This window comes from Nyctereutes procyonoides, unplaced genomic scaffold, assembly GCF_905146905.1.
Source record: "Nyctereutes procyonoides isolate TBG_1078 unplaced genomic scaffold, NYPRO_anot_genome, whole genome shotgun sequence".
In the NCBI taxonomy this organism is placed as follows: domain Eukaryota; kingdom Metazoa; phylum Chordata; class Mammalia; order Carnivora; family Canidae; genus Nyctereutes; species Nyctereutes procyonoides.
In genome coordinates this window covers 56,409,037-56,437,009 of record NW_026575140.1, presented here as the reverse complement: position 1 = coordinate 56,437,009, position 27,973 = coordinate 56,409,037, and the positions used below count along the sequence as shown (strand labels likewise).

General features: G+C 47.2%; 1 protein-coding gene across 8 annotated transcripts; it reads right to left on the bottom strand.

Annotated features, from left to right (window-relative positions):
* Positions 1 to 102: 102 nt before the first annotated feature.
* RNF222 (ring finger protein 222) lies at positions 103 to 27,894 on the bottom strand. 8 transcript variants are annotated; one of them, XR_008661849.1, is made up of 7 exons: positions 27,734 to 27,894; positions 12,872 to 13,016; positions 10,709 to 10,777; positions 8,772 to 8,985; positions 7,566 to 8,160; positions 1,451 to 5,732; positions 103 to 401 (listed from the first exon to the last, which is right to left on the bottom strand). XR_008661849.1 is itself a non-coding variant. In XM_055305138.1 (5 exons), exons 4-5 carry the CDS (start codon positions 8,151 to 8,153, stop codon positions 5,676 to 5,678), a joined length of 645 nt encoding a protein of 214 aa, XP_055161113.1. In that variant the 5' UTR covers positions 8,154 to 8,160; positions 8,772 to 8,985; positions 10,709 to 10,777; positions 11,551 to 12,865; the 3' UTR covers positions 689 to 5,675. The 8 variants fall into 8 exon arrangements, 2 of the variants coding, with proteins under 2 accessions (XP_055161113.1, XP_055161114.1); XR_008661850.1 differs by lacking the exons at positions 12,872 to 13,016; positions 27,734 to 27,894 and adding an exon at positions 11,551 to 12,865 and having other exon boundaries at positions 1,451 to 1,563; positions 5,496 to 5,732; XR_008661848.1 differs by lacking the exon at positions 27,734 to 27,894 and having other exon boundaries at positions 12,872 to 13,068.
* Positions 27,895 to 27,973: the final 79 nt, after the last annotated feature.

Genomic DNA, 27,973 nt, shown 5'->3' with positions numbered 1-27,973 from the left:
GGGCCCGCGGTGGGGCCCGCAGTGGGGCCCGCCCCGCCCCGCCCCGCTCCACCCCAGATTCGGCTGCAGTCACACACCCGCCTTGCGAGGGTGGGGACCCGCGATCCTTCCTTCCCTCGTCCCAACCCCCGCGCGGGGAGGCCTGAACCTGCGTTTCTAACGAGCTCGCAGGTGACGGATGTCCAGGGTGCAGGTCCGAGACCACACTTGGAAGGAGCCTTTGCAAGGGGAGAACAGTGCCCCTTTCTGAGTGTTACTGTCCGCTGTCATTCAGTTCAAGGTCTGGTGGAAGCAGGGCAAGGGGGTGTGCTGCCTGCAAACCGCTTCTGGGGCAGGCGGCAGTGCTTGGAGTTAACTCCTGCAGCTTGCCTGGCCGTGCAGCCGGTGGGGGATCCGTTTCCCTCGAATGAATAAAGCATTATCATTGAATGAATGATGCAGTGTCAAACTGATGGAAGACACGCATTTCATGGTCATAATAGGACGTAGTGAGCTTGCTGAGTCCTGGAGACACTTTTCCACTCACTCTACATTTCTAACTCCTATATATAGGAGTTAGAAATATATATATATATATATATATATATATATATATATATATATATTAGAAATATATATAGGAGTTAGAAAAAATATATATAGAAAAAATATATTTTTAAGATTTTATTTATTCATTCATGAGAAACAGAAAGAGAGAGAGGCAGACATAGACGGAGGGAGAAGCAGGCTCCTCACAGGCTCCTCACAGGCCAGATGCGGGGCTGGATCCCAGGATCCCCCCGGGATCACAATGGGCCAAAGGCAGACACTCAACCCCCGAGCCACCCTAGCATCTCTTTTAACTCCTTTAATCCACCAAATAACCTTGTGATGCTGGTACAGTATTATCGTTCCCACTGTACAGATGGGATCATTGAGTCACAGAGAAGTGAGAGGAACTTGTACCAATTAAGTTGAACCCATAGGTTATAGATGAACCCATGTAAGCTCTTTCCAGTCCCTTCCTGATTCGATCCCAATTTCTAGGACTCCATTAGGTCAAGTCAAAGAGTAAGGAACTTGGGGATGCCTGGGTGGCTCAGTGGTTTAGCACCTGCCTTCGGCCCAGGGCGTGATCCTGGAGTCCCGGGATGGAGTCCCACATCGGGGTCCCCGCAGGGAGCCTGCTTCTCCCTCTGCCTGTGTCTCTGTCTCTCTGTGTGTCTCTCATGAATAAATAAATAAAATAAAAAAAAAGAGTGAGGAAACATGTCTTTGAGGAGCCAGAGTTAAGTCAGTAAAGAACACAGGGTTTTCATGATTTAAAAAAGTTGTGTTTTAAATATACTGTCAACAGCCCCAGATTTTATTCTTAATTGAAAAATTCAGTGAGACTACCTCTATTGCAATTCTTTTTTTTTTAAATTTTTTAAAATGTAAACTCTACACCCAACATGGGGTTCAAACTCACCATGCCAAGATCAAGAGCCATATGCTCCAGGACTGAGCCAGCCAGGCGCCTCTGCAATTCTTTCCAACAAATGTTTATGGAGCATCTTTTGCATTCCATCCCTAAACTGGACACTGGACTTAAAAAATGAAATTAGTTAGAGCTTCTGCTTGCAGGAAGCTCATTGTCTAAAAGGAGAGATAAGCAGTGAAACTAGCATTCATGGGACCCCAGGAAAAGTGCTTTATGAGCTGGCTGCCCTTGGTGGGCTTTTTTTCTTCTTTTTGAAAGAGAGAGAGCACAGGGGGAGAGAGAGGAAGAGAATCTTAAGCAGGTTCCATGCTAAGCCCATTGCTGGGCTGGTTCTCATCATCCTGACATTATGACCCTGAGCTCATGACCTGGGCCGAAATGGAGAAGTGGCTGCTTAATGGACTGAGCCACCCAGGCGCCCCGCTTTTACTAGTTCTGTGCTTCAGGAATAGGAGAGCATTCTGGGGTCAGGGAAGACTTCTGGGGTGAGATTACTCTTGGCTGAGTTTTGAAGAATGTTAAAGTTAGCTTCATGAGGCAGTAGGAGTAGCTCTCAGGAAGGCTTGGAGCTGTGAAGCAGCATGACGTGTTGTCTCCCGGAGCTAGGTCCTTGTGGCTGGAGTGAGCAGCCTTCAGAGAAAAGCCCATGAGGCTCCCACCTGATCTGAATTTCATTTGGCAGCTGAAAGTTACAGGGAGATGCTCAAGGCACCTGCCTTCCTACCTTGTCTTCCTCTCTGGTCTTCACAGACTCATCCTCTCCCTTTTTGTTCTTATTAGATTCCCTAACCCCCTCTTTTCTTTCTTCCTTTTTAAGTGTTATTTATTTAAGTAATCTCTATGCCCAATGTGGGACTCGAACTCACAACCCCAAGATCAAGCATTGCATGCTCTTTTGATGGAGCCAGCTGGTTGCCCATTCACCTCCACTTCTTCGGGTCTCCCCTAGCCTCTTCCTCTCTTCCCACAAAGGCCCTCTCTGTTCTCTCATCATCCTCATCATTCTCTGCTGTTGCCCTTCCCTCTGGAGGCCTCCTTAGCTCCCTCTCCCCATGCAACACTGAGTCATTGAAATTAAACCTTCAGGCCACCATTTGGACAGCACAGCCACTTTGTGCGGTGCGAAGATTGCCAGGGTACAAATTGCATGCACAGATGCAAATTACTGGTGTCCTTGTTGTGAAGTCTGTTTACCTGCATAAATGTCTTGGATCAGCCCTGCATGATCCTCTGGCCACCTAGCCTGGCTGCCCCTCCACTTCCTTACATGTCTCTTACATGATTTGACAAAGGTCCTTTTATTTAATTTTTTAAAGATTTTATTTGTTTATTAGAAAGAGAGAGAGAGCACAAGCAGGGGGAGAGGGAGAAGCAGGCTCCCCGCTGAGCAGGGAGCCCAATGCGGGACTCCCTCCTGGGACACCGGGATCATGACCTGAGCCGAAGGCAGACGTTTAACCCACTGAGCCACCCAGGTAACGATGGTGGCTTTTAAATGGACTCTGTCAGGTTGTTTCGAGGCTGGTCTTTGCAAAGCCCTAAGACAAACTGGCTATTCAGATTCTACATCTACATCCCTTGGACTAAACTTTTTTTTTTCTAGACACCAAACCATCCCATTTCTTCCTTCCTTTCTCCCTGCTTGCCTGCCTTCACTCATGCATTCTTCAAAGATCTCTCCAACTCTTACTCTTTACCAAATCCTATGCCATGCAAGCTTCATATACAAAGACCAATAAGATACAAAGACCAGTGAGATCTAGCCTTCCTTGAAGGGGCACGGTGTCTAGAAGGAAGAAATGGCCCTGTCAACAAATGGGCATAACAGAGCATCCCTGGGAAGATGACGGGATGCAGTCCATTTTTTTTATATTAAAAATTATTTATTTATCTATTCATTCATTCATTCATTCATTCATTCATGAGAGGCACACAGAGAGAGACAGAGGGAGAAGCAGGCTTCCTGCAGGGAGCGTAATGTGGGACTCAATCCCAGGACCCCAGGGATCACACCCTGAGCTGAAGGCAGGTGCTCAACCACTGAGCCACCCAGGTGCCCCAGGATGCAGCCAATTCTAACTGAAGTTGGATGTGGTGAAATTTTTACAGGCAAACCCTTAAACTGTTTCTGGAAAGCTAGGTGAGAGTTTTTCAGGTAGACAAGAGGGGAAATATATTCCAGGTAGAGGGAGCCACCCGAGCAAAGGCCTCGAGTCCTACACCAACAGAACTTGTTGGATCTACAAATAGTTTGTGTTGCGAATCAGTTTGTACCAGGTAAGAGGAGGATGAGGGAAGTTGTGAGGATGAGGCCAGGTTATTCTGCCCCCTCCCCCAAAAAAAGGACATCTGGACTGATGAGGGTGTCAAAGGGAGAAGTGAAGAGACTCACAGGGCTGTCTGAGTCATTGCAGGCTTTGCTGAGGGTGGAGGTCATGGGATGGTATCTGAAGGGCACAGAGAGTCCTGGGAACCCTGGCCCAGGGCTCACCAGAAATGTATGGATCCTTACATTTAGCTCTGTAAGCTTATACTGTGCAAGTACGTATTAAAAGTAAAGGTTAGGGACGCATGGGTGGCTCAGCGGTTGAGCATCTGCCATCGGCTCAGGGCATAATCCAGGGATCCTGGGATCGAGTCCCGCATCGGGCTCCCCACAGGGAGCCTATTTCTCCCTCTGCCTCTCTCTGTGTGTCTCTCATGAATAAATAAAATCTTTTTTTAAATTTATTTTTTATTGGTGTTCAATTTACCAATGAATAAATAAAATCTTAAAAAAATTAAATTAAAGATTATTGTGAGAGGAGGTAGCAAAGTGTGTGTGCGTAATACCAGGCATTCATCCACCCGTCTATCTATTTATCTAATGGCATCTTTCTGGAGTGTCCTGACCTCAGGGTGGTTGCGTAAAGCAAAAGCTTATACTTGACAAAGGAAAAGAAGGCAGAGAAAAATCCAAAAGGGCACATTAAATGATCCGGCCCAAAGATGTCCATAGGAACTGAGAAACACTGAGTCAAATATGAAGCTTTTTTTTTTTTTACCTTCCTTCCTGTTAAGCAGGAGATGTCACACCTCTAACCAGACAAACCAGCCCTGCCAAACTGGTCGGTAGCTGACACTCTTGAGCTGCAGGACAGGTTCAGTTCAGGGGCAGTTCTTGAATGTTCTTGGGGCCAGCACCTCACGGAGCAACAAGTGTGGATGCTGAAAATATCCCTAGCATCGGATAGCATTTTTCAATTTAATTTTTGAATAAGTAGTACCTTTGCTTGTTTCAGAAAGTATCAAAGCGGGGGTGCCTGGGTGGCTCAGTGGGTTAGGCATCTGCCTCAGCTCAGATCATGGTCTCAGCGTCCTGGGATCAAGACCTGCATCTGGCTCCCTGCTCGGTGGACCATCTGCTTCTCCCTCTCTGCCTCTCCCCCTGCTCATGTTCTCTCTCACTCTCCAAAGAATTTTTTTTCTCCAAAGAATTTTTTTAAAAAGTATCAAAGGGAAGGAAAAATCACCCCCATCCTGTCCCATCAGTTATCATCCCCTTGCACAGTTAATCACCATGACTAGTTTTTTTGTGCGATCTTCTCAATTTCTTGATGCATAAATAAGCACATAGGAATGTGAGGGGCACCTGGGTGGCTCAGGGGTTGAGCATCTGTCTTTGGCTCAGGTTGTGATCCTGGGGTCCTGGGATTGAGTCCCACATCGGGCTCCTCACAGGGATCTTGCTTCTCCCTTTGCCTGTGTCTCTGCCTCTTTCTCTGTGTCTCTCATGAATAGATAAATAATATTTTTTAAAAAGCACACATAGGAATGTGAATTCTTACTCCCCCCACCCTTCCACAATGTTCCACACTGTGTTTTTCCCACTGGCCACCGTATCTTGGAGATATTCTGTGGCAATATCCACAAGTTGATCTAGAGGATCAACTTTCTAGGATAGGACTTTCTGGGTCAAAAGGTGGAAATGTTGATAGCTAATGTCAAATTTCCCTTCCCAGGGGTTTTACCCATATACATCCCACCACCGAACCTGCTTTCCTTCCTTTGGCGGCAGAGTGGGTTATGAGTCCTTCAGGGTTTGACAGGCTAACAGGTGAAAGTTGGGACACCTGTAGAAGTTTTAATTTGCATGTCTTTCACAAGTGTCACCGACTAGATGCTTAAGATCCATTTGCATTAGTCTTTTCTGAGCTCTTTCATCTAATGTGGATTATCCGGAAAATCCAAGCTCAGCGCTTTGCACGTGCATCGGTGATGTCTCTGCAATCTTTGAGAAAATATACATATACCTTTATTTATAAAATAGCCATTCGACATTCTCTGAAAATAAAAGAAGTGCCATCTGGGAGTCACCTCTGAACAATATGAAAACACTACAGGTATTGTGAAATCAACTTTTGGCAAATGCAATGGAATCTGAGAATCACATCCCCAGAAATTCATGACGTTGTTTAAAGCAGCCTGGCTGAGGTTAAAACAAGACTCATTGGAGTCTTTGTAAATTTAGCATTTTTAGTCCTATAATAAATATATTTCCCATGAACCCACCTGTATCCCTCCCCAAATAGCACCTATGTGCTTCTCTAGTCTTGAAAAGAGCATAAAGAAGACCATAAGTGTTTTCAATCAGCTCTCCATGTGTCCCAAATATCCCCTCTGGGGGGGAACCCCATTCCCCAGGGGTCCCCAAATGGACACCACTCTGGGGACTTGGGAACCAGAAAAGGCAGGGTGCTGTTTCTTTCCCCACCGACAGCGACCTTTGCCGAGGGAGGAATAGGTTGCAGGGGGACTTAGCTGCTGGCATGCCTGGCTTGTGAACAACCACCTGTTTGAGAGAGGATCTGGAAGTTTTTGTTGTTTTTAATTCAAAAATAAAGATCATGGCCCTTACTAAATAGAAAACAGCTGTCTGCAAGTGACTTGCCCCACAGGCAAGACCCAGTCTGAGGCTTCTTGAGTGGCCGTCCCCACGGAGCCCTAGCACTGCCCAGGGTGGGGTTGGCAGGAGCTGGGGTTCAGCGTTTGTTGAGACAGTGGCATCCCTGACAAGCACAGCTGTTTTCTTCCCCACCCATCCTTGCCCAGCTGGGAATCCGCCTAGGGAAACTGGCCCAGCTGGTGTGGCCTCTAATAAGTGGTTGGGTCATGAGGAGGAGGAGAAGGACCTGGGCTAGGAAGGAGTCGGGGGAGCCCCTAGGGGTTAATTTGCCCGCATAGCTCTCCGCTGACTCAAGTCTCGGCCTTCAGGCTCCCCCTGTGCTCCCGGCCCATCGGTCCATCCTTGGGAACTCCAGGATTCAAACTTTGGACCACTCCTTGGGCTTGGGAGGCTTGCAGAGACCTCTAGCCTCCACACCTGTGCCTTGATGTTGCCACATTCCCCAGGACGATGCTTTCCTGTCATGTCCCCCAGAGATCCTAGGCCACAGCCTCTGAGATCAGCTTCTTCACCAGCGAAGACCTTACAGGCTGGTGATTTGGGGGCAGGAAGGCATATGCTTGCCCAGCTGTAGGCTCATGGGTGGTTGCTGAGATCCTGGGAAAGGTGCTTTGACCCCTGAGCCACTCCTTCTGTTTGTTCCTGCGAGCCAGCTAGAGAAACCTGGGTGGGAACTCTGACCTGGACGAGTCCTGCCTTGGAGCCCCCGTCCAGCCACTATAGGGCCCCATCTGGCCCCACCTGGCTTCAGGTGGGTCACCTGGCAGATAGGGACCACACCTTAGGGCTGGTGACCCCATAGTACAAGGGGGACCACCTGTCTTCCCACCTTGCTCAGTTCCAGCCTGGAGGAGGGGGAAGTATCTGTTGAGGATAGCCCCCCATCCAGGGGGGGACATAGCTGTTGCTTCCAGAAAGGGTTGGCACCCCATTTTGTACCCTGGCCTGGAACATGGAGTTTGGGTTTGGGCCCAGAGCTCAGCTCCAGCCGCAGAGATCATCAGCCCCCAGCCTCCCCCCATGGAGCAGGTGGTGTGGGAGGTGGGGATGCCATCCAGGGTCCAGACTGCTGGCCCTGGGGTCTCGCCCCATCCAGGCCCCCCCTCTCCCCCACCAGCCACGCTCAGCCCAGGGTGGCGCTCAGGCCTGCTTCCTCACCAGCAGCACCCAGGGCAGGATGGCGGCCACCACAGCCACCACGGCGACGAGTGTGATGAGCAGCAGGGCCCGCGAGCGGCAGCAGAAGGCCCGGCCTGCGCTGGGGGCCGGTGACGCCTCAGACAGCTCGGCCAGGCTGCGGCGGGGCAGCACGCTGTCCTGCTCCCCCAGGGGCATCCCGTGGCGGCTGATGACAAAGACCTGGGGCTCCCGGACCAGGCCAGGTGGCGGGTCTGAGGGGGGCTGGGCGCCCTGGCTGGGGGCCGGCCTCCACACCTGGGGGTTCGTGTGGCCCAGGGCGTCGGGCAGGCCCATGGGCACGGCCAGGGTCTGCGAGCTCCGGTCCAGCACCGAGGGCCAGCGGGAGCTCTTCTTGCTGAGGAAGGTGACGTAGCGGCAGATGGGGCAGACGATGGTCCTCTGGACCTGGCCGTCCACGCGGGTGGAGAGCAGGTACTTGACCAGGCAGTCGTGGCAAAACACGTGGCCGCAGCTCAGCGTGCGGCTGGCGCCCTCCAGGTCGCGGAACTTCTCGTAGCACACGGGGCACTCGCTGCCCGAGCTGTCTTTGCTCTCTCCTTCGGACATGGCCACTCTGCCAAGGCAGGGCCTTAGCTGCGAGAGGGAAGGGCCGGGAGCCGCCAGCCCTCTCCCTCCTTCCCAACTCCCTCCCACCTGCCTTCTGCCCCCCTCTCTCTTGTCCTCCTCTGCTGCCCCTCCCCAGGTGCCTACTTGGCTTACACTGAGACTAGGACCTAGGGCCCAGGCCCCTTAGGAGGAGATGAAGGGGGCACCTCTACAAGGGGCTTTGGGAGACCCATAAGGAGCAACTCCAGCCCCGGGAAACTGGTTCGAGGTACATGGAATGTGTTGAAGTCTGACCTCCCTGATACCTCACCTAGGCACACTGACTTGGTGAGGTCATCACCTCACCTCTTCCTGCTTGGATGCCTGCAATGAAGGCAGCAGGACCCAGTTCCTAGGGGAAGCAGGCAGCTAAGCCGATGCTTCCCCAGACTCAGCCCGGTCTCCAGTGTGGCTGTCCCCAGAGTGGTCATTTCCCAGAAGATCCTCTGCTGCTCCTCTATCTCCCTGCTCAGGGATTGGCTGATCCATTGGATCGCATCCAGCCATTGGACTGCATTCCTCTGTGCTAAGCGTGGCTATAAAGCAATGACTGTTTTGAAAATAAAACTCAGAACTTACACATCCAAATGCCTGCTGGCTCTCTGTGTAGTCACGGCAGGGAGCTGTGGGCTCGTACCTCCGCCTGCCACAGCTCACTCATTCTTCAGATTCTTATTGCACTGCCTGAGGCAGTGAGAGAGAACCTCCTGCTTAACCTTGGCAAAGGCAGATTTTCATCCTTCGAGGATGTGTCTGATATGTTGGAAATGGCGAAAGTCACTGGGATCGAAGCCTGGTGAGAAAGTACAGGAGTGATCAATGGCATGATACTGTTTTAAATTGAAGATACGGAGTCACCATAAAGTAATTAGGTGGGTTTTAAACATAATTTGAGACCCCAAATGTGTTCTCAGCAACAGCAGAATTGTTGGATTAAGTACACAGCTCCTCAAGATGCTGGCTTTGAAGGCAGACACCAGCTTGGTATGTCCAAGTGTCCTCACTTAAAAGTCCAAGTGTCCTCACTTAAGAATCCCCCATATCAGGGCACATGGGTGGCTCAGTGGTTGAGCATCCTGGGATCAAGTCCCACATCAGGCTCATCTCAGGGAGCCTGCTTCTTCCTCTGCCTGTGTCTCTGCCTCTCTGTCTTTCATGAATAAAGAAATAGAATCTTAAAAAAAGTCCCCTGTATCATAACTGTGTAGACTAAACTAATCTAGGTTAGCCTCTTTAGAAGGAATTATGATCACCTGTCTTTGACATTTTCTTCCATCAAGGATGTAGACAAAAGATACCTGAACACACTGACAAATAGAACTCTGTGCCAGCCCCTAGACTCAAGAGATGACATAATGGGAACCAGATCAGTTACTAGAAAAAACTGTAGTTTCTCAAATCATAAATCTTTTGGTGTCTCTCTCCTCTCTTGGCTTGGTCCTAAGTGCATTTTTCCAAGTTGAAAATGCCCCATAAGGAATAAGGAGCAAAAATATGTAAAGGTGGGGATGGGGGAACTGGGACCTTGAAGACAGCTCCAAAACCTTTTCAAGCTTTGGTCTCTGGGTGATCAGTGTGGCCCCCAGGCTGGGGGTGAGGGTTTCAAGTGTTCAGACTCTGGAACTGAGTTCAAATCCTTGATATACCTATTATTGTCTGTATGACCTCAAGCAAATTGCTTAACCTGAGCCTGTTCCCCATCTCTAAGATGGGGGTAATAGTATTGTTTTCCTCTCAGAGTTGTTCAGAGTAATTTTTTTTTGAGATTTCATTTATTTGAGAGAGACAGCGAGCATGAGCAGGGGGAGTAGTAGCAGGAAAGGGAGAAGCATACTCTCCACTGAGCAGGGAGTCCAATGTGGGTCTCGATCCCAGGGCCCCAGGATCATGTTCGAACCAAAGGCAGATGCTTCACCTACTGAGCCACCCAGGTGCTCCTGGAGTTGTTCAGAGTATTAAGTAAGCTAATGTGAGTGAAGAGTTTGGCACACAGTACATGCTCAACAAATGGTAGATGTCATTGTTAAGGCCAGCCAAATCCTCTAGCATCTATCTTCTTCTTCTTTCCAGTTGTTCTTATTATATAGATGACTAAAAAAAAATAACACACATCTCTGACAGAGGGAAGCCCCCGTCAAATTAGAGTAACTATACAAGATGATGAAGATCTGTGGCTCCCGGGGCAGACTGGACAACAGGTCCAAGGAGGGATTAGATAAATGATGGGCAGTAGATAACAATCAAGATGGTGAATCCAATGTTTCTGTCATTTCTGTTTCATAACACACTTGCAGATGTCTAAACTAAACTGGGGTTTTCTCAAGGATGACCATGATTCTCTTAAGCCAACTTCTAATATGTCCCCCTGTATCTCACAGTGCCCCACAGGCATATGGCAGCAGTTCCATCCATCCATTGATCCGTTGATCCCTCCATTCTCCCACCCACCCATCCACTCATCCATCCAATTATTCAATAAATAGTTATTGTGCTCCTGCTGTGTGCTAGGTACTGACCTTTGGCATTGAAGATAAGCAGGTTCAAGAAAGTCCTTCATGAAACTTTAGAGTAGTGGATATGTATAACTGGTTTTGAAAAAGAGATTTTTAAAAAAAGATTTTATTTATTTATTCATGAGAGACATGCAGAGAGAGAGAGAGAGGGAGGGACACGCAGAGGGAGAAGCAGGCTCCAGACAGGGAGCCTGATGTGGGACTCGATCCTGGGTCTCCAGGACCAGACCCTGGTCTGAAGGCGACGTTAAACCGCTGAGCCACCTGGGGTGCCCAAGATTTTTTTTTTTAAAGAAGGAATGGTGATAGGTAGCTGAAATTGTTTGAGTAACTGAGAAGTAGCTATCAAGGTAGGCAAGAAAATTAAAGCAGATAGTTAAGAGAATGCTAGGGGAAGGAAGGGCTTTTGAGGTCATTTAGTCAAATCTAGTCTTATAGGGGAGCAGACGTAGGTCCAGAGAGGAGGAAATGACTTGGGTGAAGTCACTTGGGGAAGGTGACAGAGAGGGAGATGGCAGAGAGAGAGAGAGAGAGAGAGAGAGAGAGAGAGAGAGAGACAGAGAGAGGAAATTCCATAGATGACATAGAGAACATTAGAGGAGTTGTAAGTAGCTATGTAGCTGAGTCAGGAAGCACTATCCTCCTCAGGAGGAGCAGGGGAGGAGGGAGGAGAGCCTCTAATAGTCATTGGAGTTTGAAGAAAAGTAAAAGGGATCCAGAGATGCAGAAGACATTCCAGGTCCCCACTGGTGGCCTCCCTGGGCAATCCTTTCTTCTTCCTAGGCTTCAGAAGAGGCATGTCACTCATGCCTGGACAGTGCCACCCATCCCCACCTTCTACTCACCTCTCTTTCTCAGTCTTTCCCTGCCCACTCCCTCTCTTTTTTGATTCCACTCATTCTTGCTCCTTGAGTTCTTCTCCTGGGCATGCCTCTGTCTTGGGTGCTGGGGCCAGGGTGAAGGCAACAGAAGAAATGCAAGGACCATGCTCTAGTTTGGGTGCACTCTAGCTCAAATACAACATGAGACGTTCTATGCCAAAAGGCAACCCCACTGGTGCTTTAGGAAATGGTGGGAGAGGAGGGCTGGAAAGTCTTTCTAGGTGAGGTGGGACCAGTGTCGAGCTAGTAATAAATAATTATAACAGCGACCATTTATTGAACAGTAATTATGTGCTTGGCATGTCGCATCCCTTCCTCATGCAATCCTGACAACAATTCTGGGAGGTAGATATTATCCCCATTTTACAGATGAGGAAACTGAGGCCCAGGGCTTAAGTAACTTCTTCAAAGTCACACGGCTGGGGCAGGATAGACCCAGGGCGCTAGGGATTGCCAGCTCTAGTGGGGGTTTGGATGTGCCTCCAAAGGAGAGCAGGGTGATGGAACAGGAGGTCCCAGCCCTCTTACCTGTGCAGAAATACTGATTTAACAAATATCCACAGGGGGCACCTGGGTGGCTCAGTGGTTGAGTGTCTGCCTTCGCCTCAGGTTGTGATCCCAGGGTCCTGGGATCGAGTCCTGCATAGGGATCCCCGCAGGGAGCGTGCTTCTCCCTCTTGCCTATGTCTCTGCCTCTCTCTCATGAAAAAATAAATAATTTTTTTTTAATCCACGGATGAAAATACCTTCTGGGAGCTCCAGAATCCAGCTTTTTTTATGTCTAGCATATCTTGTAAAGTGGTTTAAAAAAAAAAGAAAAAGAGGAAAAGATTAAACTTGCTTTACCTTGGTAAAGTCCCTCCTGAGAGTGACAGAGTGACTCTAAACAAGGTTGCCACTCCAGCCACCTGTGAGGCCGAGATTGGGCCAGCCAAGGGGCACTGACCTCATGAAGTCCCAGTGCCCCACTTCACCCAGAGCAGCAGCCTATCGAGACGGCTGTTTGGGGGAATCATCAGCCCAGGAGATTCCTGCCTCCCCACTTCAGGACTGTGAGCCCCTGAGACAGAGAGATGCTTCTGGGCTTCCCTCCTGGATTTCCAAAGCAAGGCCCTGTGGCTTCGGCTGTGACCACTCCCCTAGATACCACACACACACACACACACACACACACACACACACACACTCCCACACCCTTGTGGCATTCCAGTTTCAGTCCAGAACCTCGCCACACTCTGGCTGGGTCCCACTCCTTCCCCGCCCCCAGCCAGGCCCCCAGACTCACTTTGCTGGGATCAGCATCCACCTCTCCACCACGTCCTCCGCGGAGCAGATCTGAGCCACCCACAGGTGCTGGGCAGACAGCACGTCTTCCTGCCGCTGTTACTGTGATAGCCGCCGCTGAGGCATTTCCTAATGACTGAGCAGGTCTGGAGGACAGTGGAGGGAAGTGAATGTCGCCCAACCCGTTTGAGGCCAGGAGGCTCTTGGCGTTGCCCAGGGCTTTGGCAGCTGCTGGAGTCAGGTGATCTTGACAAGGATGTTCGGAGAGGAGCCCCCGATCTGAGGGGGAGCCCAGGGATGAGTCTCCCAGTGGAGGCAGTGACCCAGGACCCAGGGTGGGCTCCCTATGGGTGGGTCTCCTGATTCCAACAATAAGAAATTTATCCTCATGGTCCTTCACCCTCCCGGACCCATTTCAGTGATCCTCTTCCCAAACCCCTGCTCCGTTGCCATGTGCTGGATGGGGGGGAGGGGGTCACATCAGCCTCAGGGAGGCCACAACACCCAACATCATATACAAATATCTGGGTGGTGTGTCCATATGCATTTGCCATTCATCAAACACTCAAAGGGACTCAGAGCTCCCAAGACCAAACACCATGGGGGTAAAGAATGAGGCAGAGTAAACCAATGAATTAGAAACATGAACCTGCCTGGAAAGAAATCCCTGACATCATGGGGAATAGGGAAAAATTTCCAAACAATTTGTAAAATATGATTCTATTTATGAAAATTATATATTTTTTATAGAGAAAAATCTGGAATATGATATATCAACCTTGGAAGTAGTTATCTCTGGAGGGACTTTCTAACTTATGCATTTCTGTGGTATTTGAATGTTCATCCTGCTTATTTTGTGATGAGAAATAAATAATCAAGAATAAGGCAGGAACAAAGAGGGTGACAGTGAGAGAACAACTGGATACCATTTGAGGGATTCTCTCCCGGTTTTCTCAGGGCTGGAGGCCCAGTCCTCAAAAAATTGGTTTTCTTTTGAAAAAGGAGCTTCCCGGATCCAAGGCATAGTGTGTGACTTGCGTGAGTGTGACTCAGTAGGGTGCCCCAGGATGGCCCCTCCTGACCTGTCCCATCATGGTCTGTCTCCACGGGGACCCAGAGGCCGGTTGGGTAGGGTAGTCAGGGCGGTGCACCCAGCCACCTCGCCCAGGGACATGGGGATGGCTGAGTGCCAACTGTCACGACAGTCTCTTATGTTCTTTCTCCAAGAGCTGAAGGGGAGGAGTTTCAGGCAGTCCTAGATTTAGCAAATAAAAATGCAGACTGCCTTGGGGAAATGTGTATTTCAGATATATAACAAATACGTCTTTTAAGTATGAGCATCCTCAGTTCAGTAATTGGGACCTACTTATACTAAAAAATTATTCATTCTTTATCTAAAATTCAGATTTCACTGGACAATTTTGTATGTTTCATTCTGCATCTTCTCCCGTCTGAGAGGGCTCCCCAAATTTCTGTCCTTCCATCAGCACTACCAGGGGTCCCTTCAGTAGTTTGGCTCATGACTCTGCCTAGGGCTTCTGGGAGAAAAGGAGACTCAGATACTCATCCTCTGTGCCCTGTATGTCCCTGGGGGAGGGGACTGATCCAGGCTGGCCTGTCTTTAGACTAATGTGATGTGACTCTGGGGTGACAGGAAGTTCCTGGAGCCCCCAAATCTCTTCTACTAGCTCTGCCATGAAGCTTGACTTTGAAGATGTTGGAGTTGCTGGGGGACCAATGTGTGTCCTGGGGAAGAAGCCAGCTAGGTTAGGGATGGGTCTGGGGAGGATCATTGCGACCCCATAAGACCTTCCTTGGAGAGACCTCTCTCAGCATAGGGAGCCTCTAGACAAGAATAGAATCCTGACTGAGGCTGGCTGACTTGACAAATGACAGGAAGTATAGTTTGTGCACGCAATGAATGGCTGAATCAGGACAGAGGTTCTTAAATATCAGAATCATCTAGAGAACTGATGAAAGATACGGATTCCGAGGTCCTACCTCAGGACCTAGCAGACCTTGGGAGAGGCCTAGGAAACTATATTTTATATTAATTTTTTAATTGGATGGACAAATGAGTGGATGGATATAATGTAAGAATACTGCATGCTAGTGGAATCTGAGTATTGCATGTATGGGTTCTCTGTAAAATTCTTTGAACTTTGCTGTATGTTTGGAAATAATAAATGCTGGAACAATGATTTAATTTCTTGAATAAGTAATGTATCCAGATGATTTTTAAAATGTGGGGCGCCTGGGTGGCTCAGTTGGCCAAAGCATCTAACTCTTGGTTTCAGCTCAGGTCATGATCTAATGGGTCTTGGGATCGAGACTTGTGTCAGACTCTGTGCTTGAGGATTCTCTCCCTCTGCCCCCCTCTGCTCCCCTGTATTTGCTTGCTCTCTCTCACACATTCTCTCTCTAGAATAAAGAAATCTTTTTAAAAAATTTTTTAAAAAGAAAGAACAAGTGTTAGAAGTCCTGCATTAGAGATTCTCTCCCCTTCTTTTTCCTTCCTTGTCTGCCCATTTTCTGTGTGTCCCAAAAGGTCACCACTAACTCACACCCATCAGGGTGGCTATTATAAAAAACAAAGAAAACAAAATACCCAGAAAGAACCAATATTGGCAAGAACATGGAGAAATTCAAACCTTTTGGCACTGCTGGTGACAATGTAAAATGGTGCAGCCACTGTGGGAGACATTGTGATGGTTTCTCAAAAAACTAAATGTAGAGTTACCATATGCTCCAGCAACCCTACTTGTAAATCTATACCCAAAAGAATTGAAAGCAGGGATGCAAACAGATATTTGCATACCCGTGTTTATAGTTCACAACAGCTGGAAGGTGAAAGCAACCGACATCCACTCACTAGCAGGTGAGTAGGTAAATAGCATGTGGCATATGCATGTAATGGAATAGTACTCAGCATTAAACAAGAAGAACATTCTGACACAAGCTCCCACATGGATGAATTTTGATGACACTATGCTGAGTGAAATAAGCCAGCCATGAAAGGACAAATACTGTATGATTCCATTTACATGATGTTCCTAGAGGACTCTGATTTATAGGCACAGAAAGGGGAATGGTGGTGGCCAGGGACTGGAGGAGGGAGAATGGGGCATCATTTCTTAACGGGTCCAGAGTTTCAGTTTGGGAAGAAGAAAAATGTTCTGGAGATGGATGGTGGTGGCTGTGCAGCAATGTGAATGTGCTGAATGCCACTAAACATGGTTAAGATAGTAAATTTCATATTGTACGTGTTTTGTCACAATTCTTAAAAGAGATAACCGCTGTCATTAGTGATTATTCTTGTGTATCTTCTTTATATCTGCAGAGAAAATACAGATCTTGATTTGTATTCCTTTCTCACTTTTTTTTTCGCCAAAAGATAGCGCTCCACATGCATATTTCTGCATCTTGCATATCCTACTTGAACTGACATCTTGGAGCTTTCTCCATGATCACACATGTACAGTGCAGTTTTGGAATCCAAGATTTTAGCAACTTCTCCAAGTAACGTCAAGGGGTGGCCTGTCTGGGAACCTCGCCCAGGCCAGAGGTTGGGGTTGGGGTCCTGGGTAGCTTTATTTATTTATTTATTTATTTATTTATTTACGATAGTCATACAGAGAGAGAGAGAGAGGCAGAGACACAGGCAGAGGGAGAAGCAGGCTCCATGCACCGGGAGCCTGACGTGGGATTCGATCCCGGGATTCCAGGATCGCGCCCTGGGCCAAAGGCAGGTGCCAAACCGCTGCGCCACCCAGGGATCCCGGTCCTGGGTAGCTTGGACCTCCATCCTCACTCCTTCCTCTAGGATGGGTAGAGGAGGACCAGAAGCTGAGGTGGCTCTTTCAGACAGGGGCATCCCTCCGTAGCATCCCCCAGGGAGGTGGGATTCCCTGCAGATCCTGGCTCTCTTGCTCCCCTGGAGAGACTCCAGATGTGTGGTAGCAGGGGCACACTACACTCTCTGCTCCACCTTCTCTCCACCTGCTGTGGGGATGGGTAGGGCTGCTAGGCAGGGGCTGCCCTAAGAGGATGGAGTCACTCCTGCCATTCAGAACTTTATGCCAGGACCAATCATTTAAGGAGAATAGTAAAGTGGGTCACCCTAAATATTGAAGGCTAAAGGGATGGAGGGGTCAAGGGGAGGAGACCTGGAGCTAGAGGCAATGGAGGGTGGAGGGGGTAAGAGAGGAGAAGGAAGAATGGGATGAAGGTTAAGGCCAACCTCTGCTAGAACAGAGGCTCTTGGTCTTTAGATCACTGCCATCCGTGAACAGACACCTGACAATGATCTTCCCCAGATGAACATGCAGCTGTGGGCACACCTGGAGCAAGGACCGGGACCTGATCAGGGATACCGAGGGCTGTGTTTGGTTAGGAGACAGGAGACCATTGCCCTGACTGTCCATATTCTGGCAGTGGAGGTTTGCTCCATCCTGGCTCTGGATGAGGCTGGGGTCATATAAAGGGGGGCAGAGTAGGAGATGGGGGGCAATTTGTCTGTGCCCCTGTGCATGCTCACAGTGGTTGTAATTAAATGATGCCTGTGTGGCAGGAGGTGGGTGTCTCCTTGCCGTGCTTGAGCGTGTGTGCGTGTGTGTATGTGTGTGTGTACATGACCCTTGACCCCCCTCCTGCTCTGCCTCCACTCGTCAGCTTCTTGATTGGCCTGAGGAATGTGGGCAGATGGGAAAGCCAAACCCAGGAGGGCCGAGGACCCCAAAGTATGGAGTAGAGGAGCCTCTGGTTCCCAGGGAAGCTCATGCAGAGGCTAAGGCTTTAGTCATCCCTGAAGATACCCCACTGTCCTCTCCGGCACCAGCCAGCATAGTCCAGCCACTTGGACCTCCTTGGTGAGGCCACACACACCACCCCTGCCCAGTGTGGCCAGAGGAGGACCCAGAATTAGGTGCAGCCCTGGTGGTCTCCCCATCCCTGTGCATCCGTTGGACCCTGGCCCTGCTTCGTGCCAGCCAACTCTGGGACCTGCTTTGGGGTTTCAGTCATTCACACTCCTATAAACTTCCTGGGCTCACCTCCTCCCCACAAGGCTGCCCAGGCCTCTGAAATCTCTGCCTTCCCTGTTCCCTTCATTCTACCTCCTTGGGCTCTCCTCATTTATGACATAGCCTAGGGCTGCTGGTAGCACAGGTGAAACCAGGGGCCTTTGGACAGAAAACAAAGATGCCCCTTGTCTGGGTTGAAAGCAGCCCTGCCCAGGCACAGGGCTTGGTAGGCAGAATAAGGGCCTCTTTTCATTCCCAACTACCCCCTTGGCCCTCAGCCTTCTTAGCCCAACTGTACCATGGTATGCAGCAGCCACAGAGCATTTTCACGGGTGTCTCCCCTTCTCTCCCTCCCTCCAAGGATTTCTGTGGCTCCCTACAGCCCTCCGTGCAAAGCCCACACTCAGCCAGCCCACAAGGCTCTCATCACCCTCCCCTTGGGTGCCTCATACCACACACTGTGGCCACAGAGATGGCTCTCAGTTCATCACCTGCCCCTCCCACCTGCATCTCTACCTTTTAAGACCTTCAAGGAGGGGTGCAGGACAGTGGCCAGGTATCCTTAGAGCCCAATAAATCAATGTTTGTTAAATGAATAGATCTACCTTCACAAGCCTAGTTCAAGTGTGTGGGGCTAGGGGCTGGGGCGGTGTGCAAGGCAAGCCCGGGAAACATGGTTGGTCAACTCTCTGTTGGACACGCCTTTGGAATCTACATCAAAGTTCCCTCCTCAAAGTCATAATAGACTTGAAAACCTCCAATGTGGCTGGACACAGGAGAATGAGCCCACCTTCTGGTCAGAGCCTTACGTTAGCCACTGTTCACTAATGTTGTCTTTGAAAAGGCATGGTCCTTCTACAGGAGGTGAGTGTGGGAAGGGGAGGGATGATGATCTGGGGAAGAGGGAGGAATGCCCCACTACCTAGCGGTGTGTCTTCAGTGATTTTTGCCGTATCAAAGTGCCACGTGTACAATTGTTTACTTGATTTGTCTTTTTAAAAAAAGATTTTACTTTTTTATTCATGAGAGACACACACAGAGAGAGGCAGAGATATAGGAAGACGGAGAAGCAGGCTCCCTGTGGGGAGCCTGATGTGGGACTCAATCCCAGGACCCTGAGCTGAAGGTGTCAGACCCTCAACCACTGAGCCACCTAGGTGCCCCACTTGATTTGTCTTGAAAAAAGAAATAGAATCACATTTTAAACTTAAGTATGTATTCTGACCTCCGAAGCACCTATACCTTTGAAATCACACTTCTGATACTCTAATTATACTTAAAAAATATATTTAAAAAAAGAGTAAGTTCTATACCAAGCATGCGGCTCAAAGTCATAACCCAGAGATCAAGAGTGGTAGGCTCCACCGACTGAGTCAGCCAGGCGCCCCCAATTCTATTTTTAATAAGTAGCACATTTAATACCTACTGTTGAATAGGAAAAAAAAAAACCTAAAACAAAACAAAAGCAAGGTTTTCCAAGAGCCCTTTGGCCCGGAAGCGCAGAAGCCACAGAGTACGATCAAGTAGAGAAGTCCTCCTGAAAGGAGACAGCTTGGGGGATCCCTGGGTGGCGCAGCGGTTTGGCGCCTCCCTTTGGCCCAGGGCGTGATCCTGGAGATCCAGGATCGAATCCCACATCCAGCTCCCGGTGCATGGAGCCTGCTTCTCCCTCTGCCTATGTCTCTGCCTCTCTCTCTCTCTCTCTCTCTCTCTCTCTCTCTCTCTCTCTCTATCATAAATTAAAAAAAAATAATAAAAACTTAAAAAAAAAGAGACAGCTTGGACGTGAGATTGGCAAGGACCGGGGTGCGGGGAGGCAGAGAAGCAGGGGTGGGGCAGCGGGCGCGGCGAGCAGGAAGGCTGGGAGGAATGCCCCAGCCCGTGGGTCTGCGCACCTGCCGCTCACCTGCTCCGCGAGCGCTCCCGCCCCCTTGCCTCTGAAACTCACTGGCCGGCTGCCTTGCGGGTCTCTAACCCCAGGTCCTGAAGCGCTCTGAGACAGGTGCGGAATGGGAGCCCGAAGAAGCAGGCAGGGAAGTTTGATTTCAGGGCTCTAAGTAGAAGAGAGACCTCTCCCCACTTCCTGGGGGCGGTGGCAGGAGAAAGAGAGCTGGGAAACAAAACAAAACAGAACAAATAACAACCGGCTTTGATGGAGGATTTACTTGAGTCTTCGCTCTTTATCCCAGAACTGAAAACCTCCCTGACAATTGAGAGTCCTCAGTGGTTGAGACGGGTGAGGCCAGAGTCAGGGGCAGACTCGGGAGTGAAAGAAAATTATATTTTTTTCTGATTATAAAACGAGAACTGCCCTTGGAGAGAAAATGTAGAAAATTCATAAAAGCACAAACGAAGAAGAAAACACATAAGCTCTACACCATCTCTCCAGGTAGCTTCCATAAATATTTTGGCATTTATTCTTCCAGCCTACTTGGATATAATGATATATTTACCATATATGGTTGTGTTAAAATAATTATGTATTATATAATATATGATTATAATAAGATAATAAGTGGGAAGGATCGCATTGTGTAAATACTTTTAGGACCTGATTTTTTTCATTTGTTATCTTGTGGTCCCCAATAAACAGTCTTTTACGCCCTCATTTTTTTAAGAGAGAGAGAGAGAGAGAGAGAGAGAGAGAATCTTAGGCAGATTCCAAGCCCAGTGTAGAGCCAGAGGAGGGGCTTGAACTCACCAACCTGACAGAAAACAAAAGTTGGGTACTTACCTGACTGAGCCACCGAAGCACCTCTATGCCCTCATTTTTAATAGATGTAGTCACTTATTTAATCTATTGATTGATATTTGTTTTCAATTTCCCCTACTATAAAAAATTGTTACAGGAAGTGCTTTTTTTTTAAAGGACTTATTTGAGAGAGAGTGTGTGTGAGTGGGGTGGAGTAGAGGGAAAGGGAGAAGGCGAAACAGACTCGCTGTGGAGTCCATCACCAGGACTTGATCCCACCACCCTAAGATCATGATCTTAGTGTTGGATCCCACCACCCTGAGATCATGATCTGAGCTGAAACCCAGAGTGGTCACTCAACTGACTGAGCCACCCAGGTGCCCCAGGAAGTGTCTTTATTGAAAAATCTTGGTGTTATTTCTTTAAAATAATTGTTTGAAATGGAATTGATGGGGATCCCTGGGTGGTGCAGCGGTTTGGCGCCTGCCTTTGGCCCAGGGTGCGATCCTGGAGACCCGGGATCAAATCCCACGTCGGGCTCCTGGTGCATGGAGCCTGCTTCTCCCTCTGCCTGTGTCTCTGCCTCTCTCTCTCTCTGTGTGTGACTATCATAAATAAATAAAAATTAAAAAAAATTGAAATGGAATTGATGAGTCAAAGTATAATAGAATTTTAAATACTTGTGATAAATACTGTCAAATTTCCCTTCATTAATGTACTCGTTTAGATTCTCTCCAGCAGCATATAGAATTGCCTTATCACCCTCACTCACCCTGCTTTGCCTATTATAACTTTATCTTTACCAAAAAAAGAGAAAAATCTTGAAATCTTCAACTTCTCTGTGATTACTGTCAATATCCTGCCTCAAGACACTATCAACAACTTGTTTGAATACTGCAATATAATCTTTTAATTTTCCTTCCTGATTTCCCTCTCATCCCTCACCTGACCCACTGTGGTCTGTTTTCTATAAGAATAGTCTGAATTATCCCCTTTTTTTTCAGTAGGCTCCATGCCCAGCACTGAGTGCAATGTGGGGCCTGAACCCACCACCCTGAGGTCAAGACCTGAGCCAAGATCAAGAGTCAGATTCTCAGCCAACTAAGCCACCCTGGGCCCCTGAATTATCCTTTAAAAATGTGTACTAATTGACTTTTGCTTCTGGTCAAGACAGGGTGGTTTGTATCAGACTAGGATTCCTTCAGAGAACAATATAAAAATTATATTATATGCATAAGTACCCACACCCATGCACATTCATACACACAGCTGTTTTAAAGCTTCAGAGAGTAGTCAATGTGAGCAGAACTTAAGTAGCCAGGATCCTGCAGAGAAAGAAAATACTTTGAGCCAAGGGGCATCTTCTCTTCTACTTTCCTTGGAGAAATTCTTTAATGAATTTTCTTATTTGCTCAGGAAGCATTGTGGCTGAGCAGAAAATGGTGGCCTAAAATCTTGGCATTATCACAGTGCTAAAAAATTTGAGTTCAATATCTGACAAGAAAGAAGAATCTGGTTGATAATCTAGGGTTTCAGCTGAGACACCTGCAGGACTATGACCTAGGAGTAAGGACAATCCTGACCGGGACCAGTCCATACAAAGCCTGGAAGTCTCAGTCCTGATTGGATCAAATGATTTGACCCTACTCTAATTGCCTGAAAAAAAAATGCCAACCAGAAATTTATATATCTTCTGGAAAAATAACATCATTCAGAGACTTTGAAATTTTTCATCCAGCATCCAGCTTTTAACAAAATTTAACAGATAAACTAGAAGACAAGACTATATAAACAAAAACCAAGAGAAAAAATAGTTGATAGAAGCAGACTCAAAGGAGAAAATGATATTAGTATTATTGTACACAGACTCTACTGTATTCAAGAAAGTAAAAGGATAACTAGAAATAGTTTTCAAAAAATTTTTAAAGGTTTTTGCAATTTATTTATTTATTTTGAATGAGAGAGAGAGGCAGAGGGAGAGGGAGAGAATTCCAAGCAGTCTCCATGCCCAGTATGGTGCCTGATGTGGAGCCCAATCTCCTGACCCTAAGACCGTGACCTGGGCTGAAATCAAGAGTCAGATGCTCAACCATATGAGCCACCCAGGTGTCCCTAATTTTTTTTTAATTTGAGTATTGTTGACACACAATGCTACATTAATTTTAGATGTACAACATAATGATTCAACTTCTTTATATGTCATGCTACTCTTCACAAGTGTAGCTATCACCTGTCACCATACAATGCTAATACAATATCATTGACTATATATTCCCTATGCTATGCTATTTTCCCCATGACTTATTCACTCTATAACTGAAAGCCTGGACTTGCCATCCCCTTCACCCATTTTGCCCATCCTCTATCCATAGAAACAATTTTTAAAGAGAACCAAATAGAGGGATGCCTGAGTGGCTCCCCCATTGAGCATCTGTCTGCCTTCAGCTCAGGGCGTGATCCTGGGATACTGGGATCAAGTTCTACATTGGGCTCCCTGCAGGGAGCCTGCTTCTCCTTTTGCCTGTGTCTCTGCCTCTGTCTGTGTGTCTCTCATGAATGAATAAATAAAATGAATAAATAAAATATTTTTTTGAATAAATAAAATCTTTTAAAAAAATAAAGAGAACCAAATAGAAATTCTAAAACTGAAAAATACAATTACTGGAAAAAAAACCACTATAGATGGGTTTAACAGCAGGTTAGATACAACAGAAGAGAAATTTGGTAAACTGAAAGATAGTTCAGTAGCAAATAGACAAGCTGAAGCATGGAGTGGGGAAAAAAGGGGGGCAAAACATGGAGGGGGGAAAAGCATGGACAATATGTACATCAGAGAATATGGAATGTGGTGTAAAGATCTAGATACATTTAACTGGAAGCATTCAAGTAAAGGAGTGTTAGTGATCAGTTTAGAAGCAGTGGTTGAAGAGTTACTGATCACAAATGCTACAATGTTAATGAAGATGTTAAACCATATGTTCAACAAATGACAAATCTCAAGCAAAATAAATACAAAAAAAAAAAATCCCCGCATAGGCATATTGTAGTAAAAATTCTGAAAACCAAAGACAAAGAGAATCTTTGAAAATTGGCTGAGAGAAAAAAAAAAGAAAAAAAAAAGAAAATTGGCTGAGAGAAAAAGACACATTACTTTTAGGGGAGCAGTAACAATATTGACGGCTGATTTGTAAAATAAATGATGGGATCCAGGAGACAGTGGAAGTCAAGGCTATGTTTTATAATCTTTAAATGAGGGATCCCTGGGTGGCTCAGTGGTTTGGCGCCTGCCTTTGGCCCAAGGCACGATCCTGGAGACCCAGGATCGAGTCCCACATCGGGCTCCCGGCATGGAGCCTGCTTCTCCCTCCTCCTGTGTTCTGCCTCTCTCTCTCTCTCTATGTCTATGGTAAATAAATCTTTAAAAAATATATAATCTTTACATGACTGAAAGAAAACAACTGCCAATCTAGAATTTTATATGGAGAAAAATAGTCTTCAAAAAATGAAGGTGAAACAAAGAGGCTTACAAATGAAAGCAGAGAGTATTCATGGAGAAGAGAACTATGCTAAAAAATACTAAAGGATACTCTTTAGGCTGAATGAAAATGATCCCAATGGGAGCAAAGAATGAAGGAATGAATGAATGAAGGAGGTACATGTGTAGGAAAAATATATGAATATTGGCTGCACAGAAAAAAAAATCTTAAGAGTTTAAAAATATGTGAAACATTAAAATACTCTACAGTAATAACAAAGCAGGCAGGGGATAGATAGAATTAAACTGTAAGATTCTCGAATTATTTGGGGAGAGGGAAAAGTATAACTTCTAGTGGATTAGTAATTCAAAGATGCACATAGTTTCTTGATAACCATTAAAAGAATAGTAAAAGAATGTACAATTCATTATGAAGCTAATAGGGGAAAAAGAAATAATTTTAAAAATCAAATTTAGAAGAATGTAAGAAAAGCTTGGGGGCACCTGGCTGGCTCAGTCAGAAAAGCCTGTGACTTTTGATCTTGGGATCATGATTTTGAGCCCCACACTGGATGTAGAGATGACTTAAATAAGCAAATAAGCTAAAAAAAAAAGGAATATAAAAAAGGTTTAAAGTAGGGACATTTCTTAAAAATGCCCTTGCTATTTGATTTTCTTCTGCCATGAACTTATCTATATTTTTTGTTCAGCTTTCTAGCTGGTTGCTTTCCTTTTCTTTTTTCTTTTCAGTATTAGTAGTGCTTTATTTCTTTACATTACTCTTTACTGGAATTTATATTAGTGTAAGTGGATGAGAATTTCAGTTAAATTGTTTTGCCAAATAGCTAATCTTTTTTTTATTGGAGTTCAATTTGCCAACATATAGCACAACACCCAGTGCTCATCCCGCCAAGTAGGCTTTCCTTTTCTCATTGATTTTAGATGGATGTAAATAGAGGTAAATAGAGATATGTGGGTGTGAATGTTGTAAATACTTTCTGGTAGAGATCAGTTTTAAATTTTGACGCCTTAGCTCGAACACTATGTTCCTGCTTTGACCACTCGCTCTGATGTCAGTGAGAAGAAGAATGAAGTTGGTTGAAGTTTTATGTTCTGCATCCAGTAGGAGCTCAAGAAATGCCTATTGAAATGAACTGAATTGAGAAGGTCATTATGCTCATCCACCACGGGGCCCCGCATTGTTATCACGTATAGAGGAAGGAGTTATCTGAACCAGTGGCAAGAATAGTGGAGAGTGGATGTGGAAGGCAGGAGCAGAAGTCAACCAGGTTGGCAAGAACTGAGAGAACCCCTGAGAGACAGCTCAGCCAGCCCCAGACACTGACCTGGGGCTCTCACTCTGTCTCAGGAGGAGATGCCTGGAGCAGAAATGTATGGTGCATACCTAAGCAAAATCAGCAGGTGGCACTCTAAAGACGTGCCGTTGCCATCCAGGCTTGGAGGGGGCCAAAATCTTGGTTGAGCGCCTAGGGAATAGAAACTGAGGCACGAGCAGTCTTGAGCCCTAACTTTTTGGCTCTGTGCTTCCTCCAGAGGTGAGACCCCCAAGATCAAGAGCCCTGTAGAGGTTTTTCCCCTATATTCCGCCCCCCGCCCCCATATCCCCTATATTCCCCTGTGGGTACCTGTAGAGCACCATCTGTTCAATTTAATTTGGAACAACATGGGTCCAGATGAGCAAACCAATCACCTACGTGGTTCTTTTGTGAAAATGCAAGTTCTGGGACGCGGGTGGCTCAGTGGTTGAGTGCCTGCCTTGGGCTCAGGTTGTGATCCCAGGGTCCTGGGATCAAGTCCTGCATCGAGGTCCCCACAAGGAGCCTGCTTTGCCCTCTGCCTGTGTCTCTGCCTCTCTCTGTGTGCCTTTCATGAATGAATGAATAAATAAAATCTTGAGAAAAAAAAAGAAAATGCTCGTTCTGATTTAGTAGCCCTGGGGTGGGGCTGAGATCTGCATTTCCAACTCCCTGGTGATGACTCATGCTCAGTAGCTCTGACATCTAGAACACACTGCCCACAAGGTCTCATTTCTGTGCACTACAGGAGGTGGAAGAGGGCTCTGCCCTCGGGGCTTGCAGCTTTCTGGAGTAAAATATCACTGAAATGTCTCCCATATGGGTTAAGGTGTGAGTCCACTTGCTGGGTGAGTTTGGGCAAGCTGTGTGACCTCTTAGGGTCTCAGTTTCCTGATCTGTAAAATGGGAAGAGGGGCGCCTGGCTGGCTCAGTTGGAAGAGCATGTGACTTTTGATCTCGGGGTTGTGAGTTCAAGCCCTACATTGGGTGTAGACACTCCTTAAAAAATAACAACTTAAAAAAATGGGGAGATTAACAGCCCCTTCCTTAGAGAGTGGTTTGAAAGTTAAAGCAGGATGTCCTATGGTAAGACACTTAGTACTGTGCCTGGCACATAGTAAGCCTCAGCAAGGCTTGGGGTGCACTAAAAGAAGAAGCTAGGCACCCACCCTGGGGGAGTGGTAAATTGGAGGGAATAATCTTAAAAAAAAAAAGATTTTAGGGATTTATGAGTGGTGCTAAGAGGAGCCAAAGCTCACCCTGGCCCTGCCCTCATGCAAGGCTTTGCCTTGGCCTCTATACCCTTACACCACTGCTGTGGGGTCCCCAGCCCAGGCTCCTGAGTTTGCCTGCATGCATTAAATAGGGTGGTGTTTCCACAGCATCTCAAAGGCTCACGGACATTTAGAGACTGACTTCCAGTGCTCTGCTAGATGTTCTGGGGGAATCAGAGACAGATCCACACAGCCTCTACCTTCACTGGGTGTCCCTAGGGAGGTAACCCATCACCATGGAAAAGGAATGGTCAGCCAGTGCAGGGCCTCAGTAGTGGTTCTTGGAAACAGTGCTTCTTTGGGGCGCCCATGTGGCTCAGTCAGTTGAGCATATCAGGTCATGACCTCATGGGATCCAGCCCCACATCAGGCTCCCTGCTTGGCGGGGAGTCTGCTTCTCCCTCTGCCCCTCCCATTGCTTGTGCTCTCTCTCTAAAAATAAATAAACAAACAAATAAATAAATAAATAAATAAATAAATAAATAAATAAATAAAATAAAGTAAAATAAAATAAGGGATGCCTGCATGGCTCAGCGGTTTAGCGTCTGCCTTTGGCCCAGGGCATGATCCTGGGGTCCTGGGATCAAGTCCTACACCGGGCTCCCTGTGTGGAGCCTGCTTCTCCCTCTGCTTGTGTCTCTGCCTTTCTCTCTCTCTGAGTCTCTCATGAATAAATAAATAAAATACTTTAAAAAGTAAAATAAAAAAGAAACAGTGCTCTTCCTACATAGGGAGACTAAATGAAAGCTGCTGTTTGGGGTGAGTCTCCAGACCAGAACCAGACCAGGGTTGTCCAATCTGATATAGATTGAGGAGTGGGCCAGAGGCAGAGGGGAGGAGGGACAGTCAGGGACTCATGGGACCTGTGTGAAGCCTGTTACACTCACATTATGTCATTCAAGCGTAAACAGACCTGTGTGTACCGGTGCTAGAATTACCTCCATTTCACAGATGTGGAAAGTGAGACTCAAACCCCAAGAGCTCGTTCAGGCCTCCCAGCTATAAAAGTGATGACGGCCCTCTGCCTTCAGTTCATCCTCTTCTATGCCACGTATGTGCTATGCCAGGTGCTGCGCAGCTCCTACCTTTAGCGAGTGACAGCTTTTCCCTCATTCTTCTCCAAATACAGGGACCAGAGCATACAGGCATGTTGTGACAGGGAGCCTTGAACGCCTGGCTGAGGGTGAGGACCAGATCTCTCTCTCCCCTTCCTTGGGACCATGGAAGGAAGTGTTGCTCGACTCCAGCTCAGTGAGGAGGCTGACAGGATTGCCTCACTTCCAGATGACAGGCCCCAGCCTTCGTGGGCTGAACCCACTTCCTGT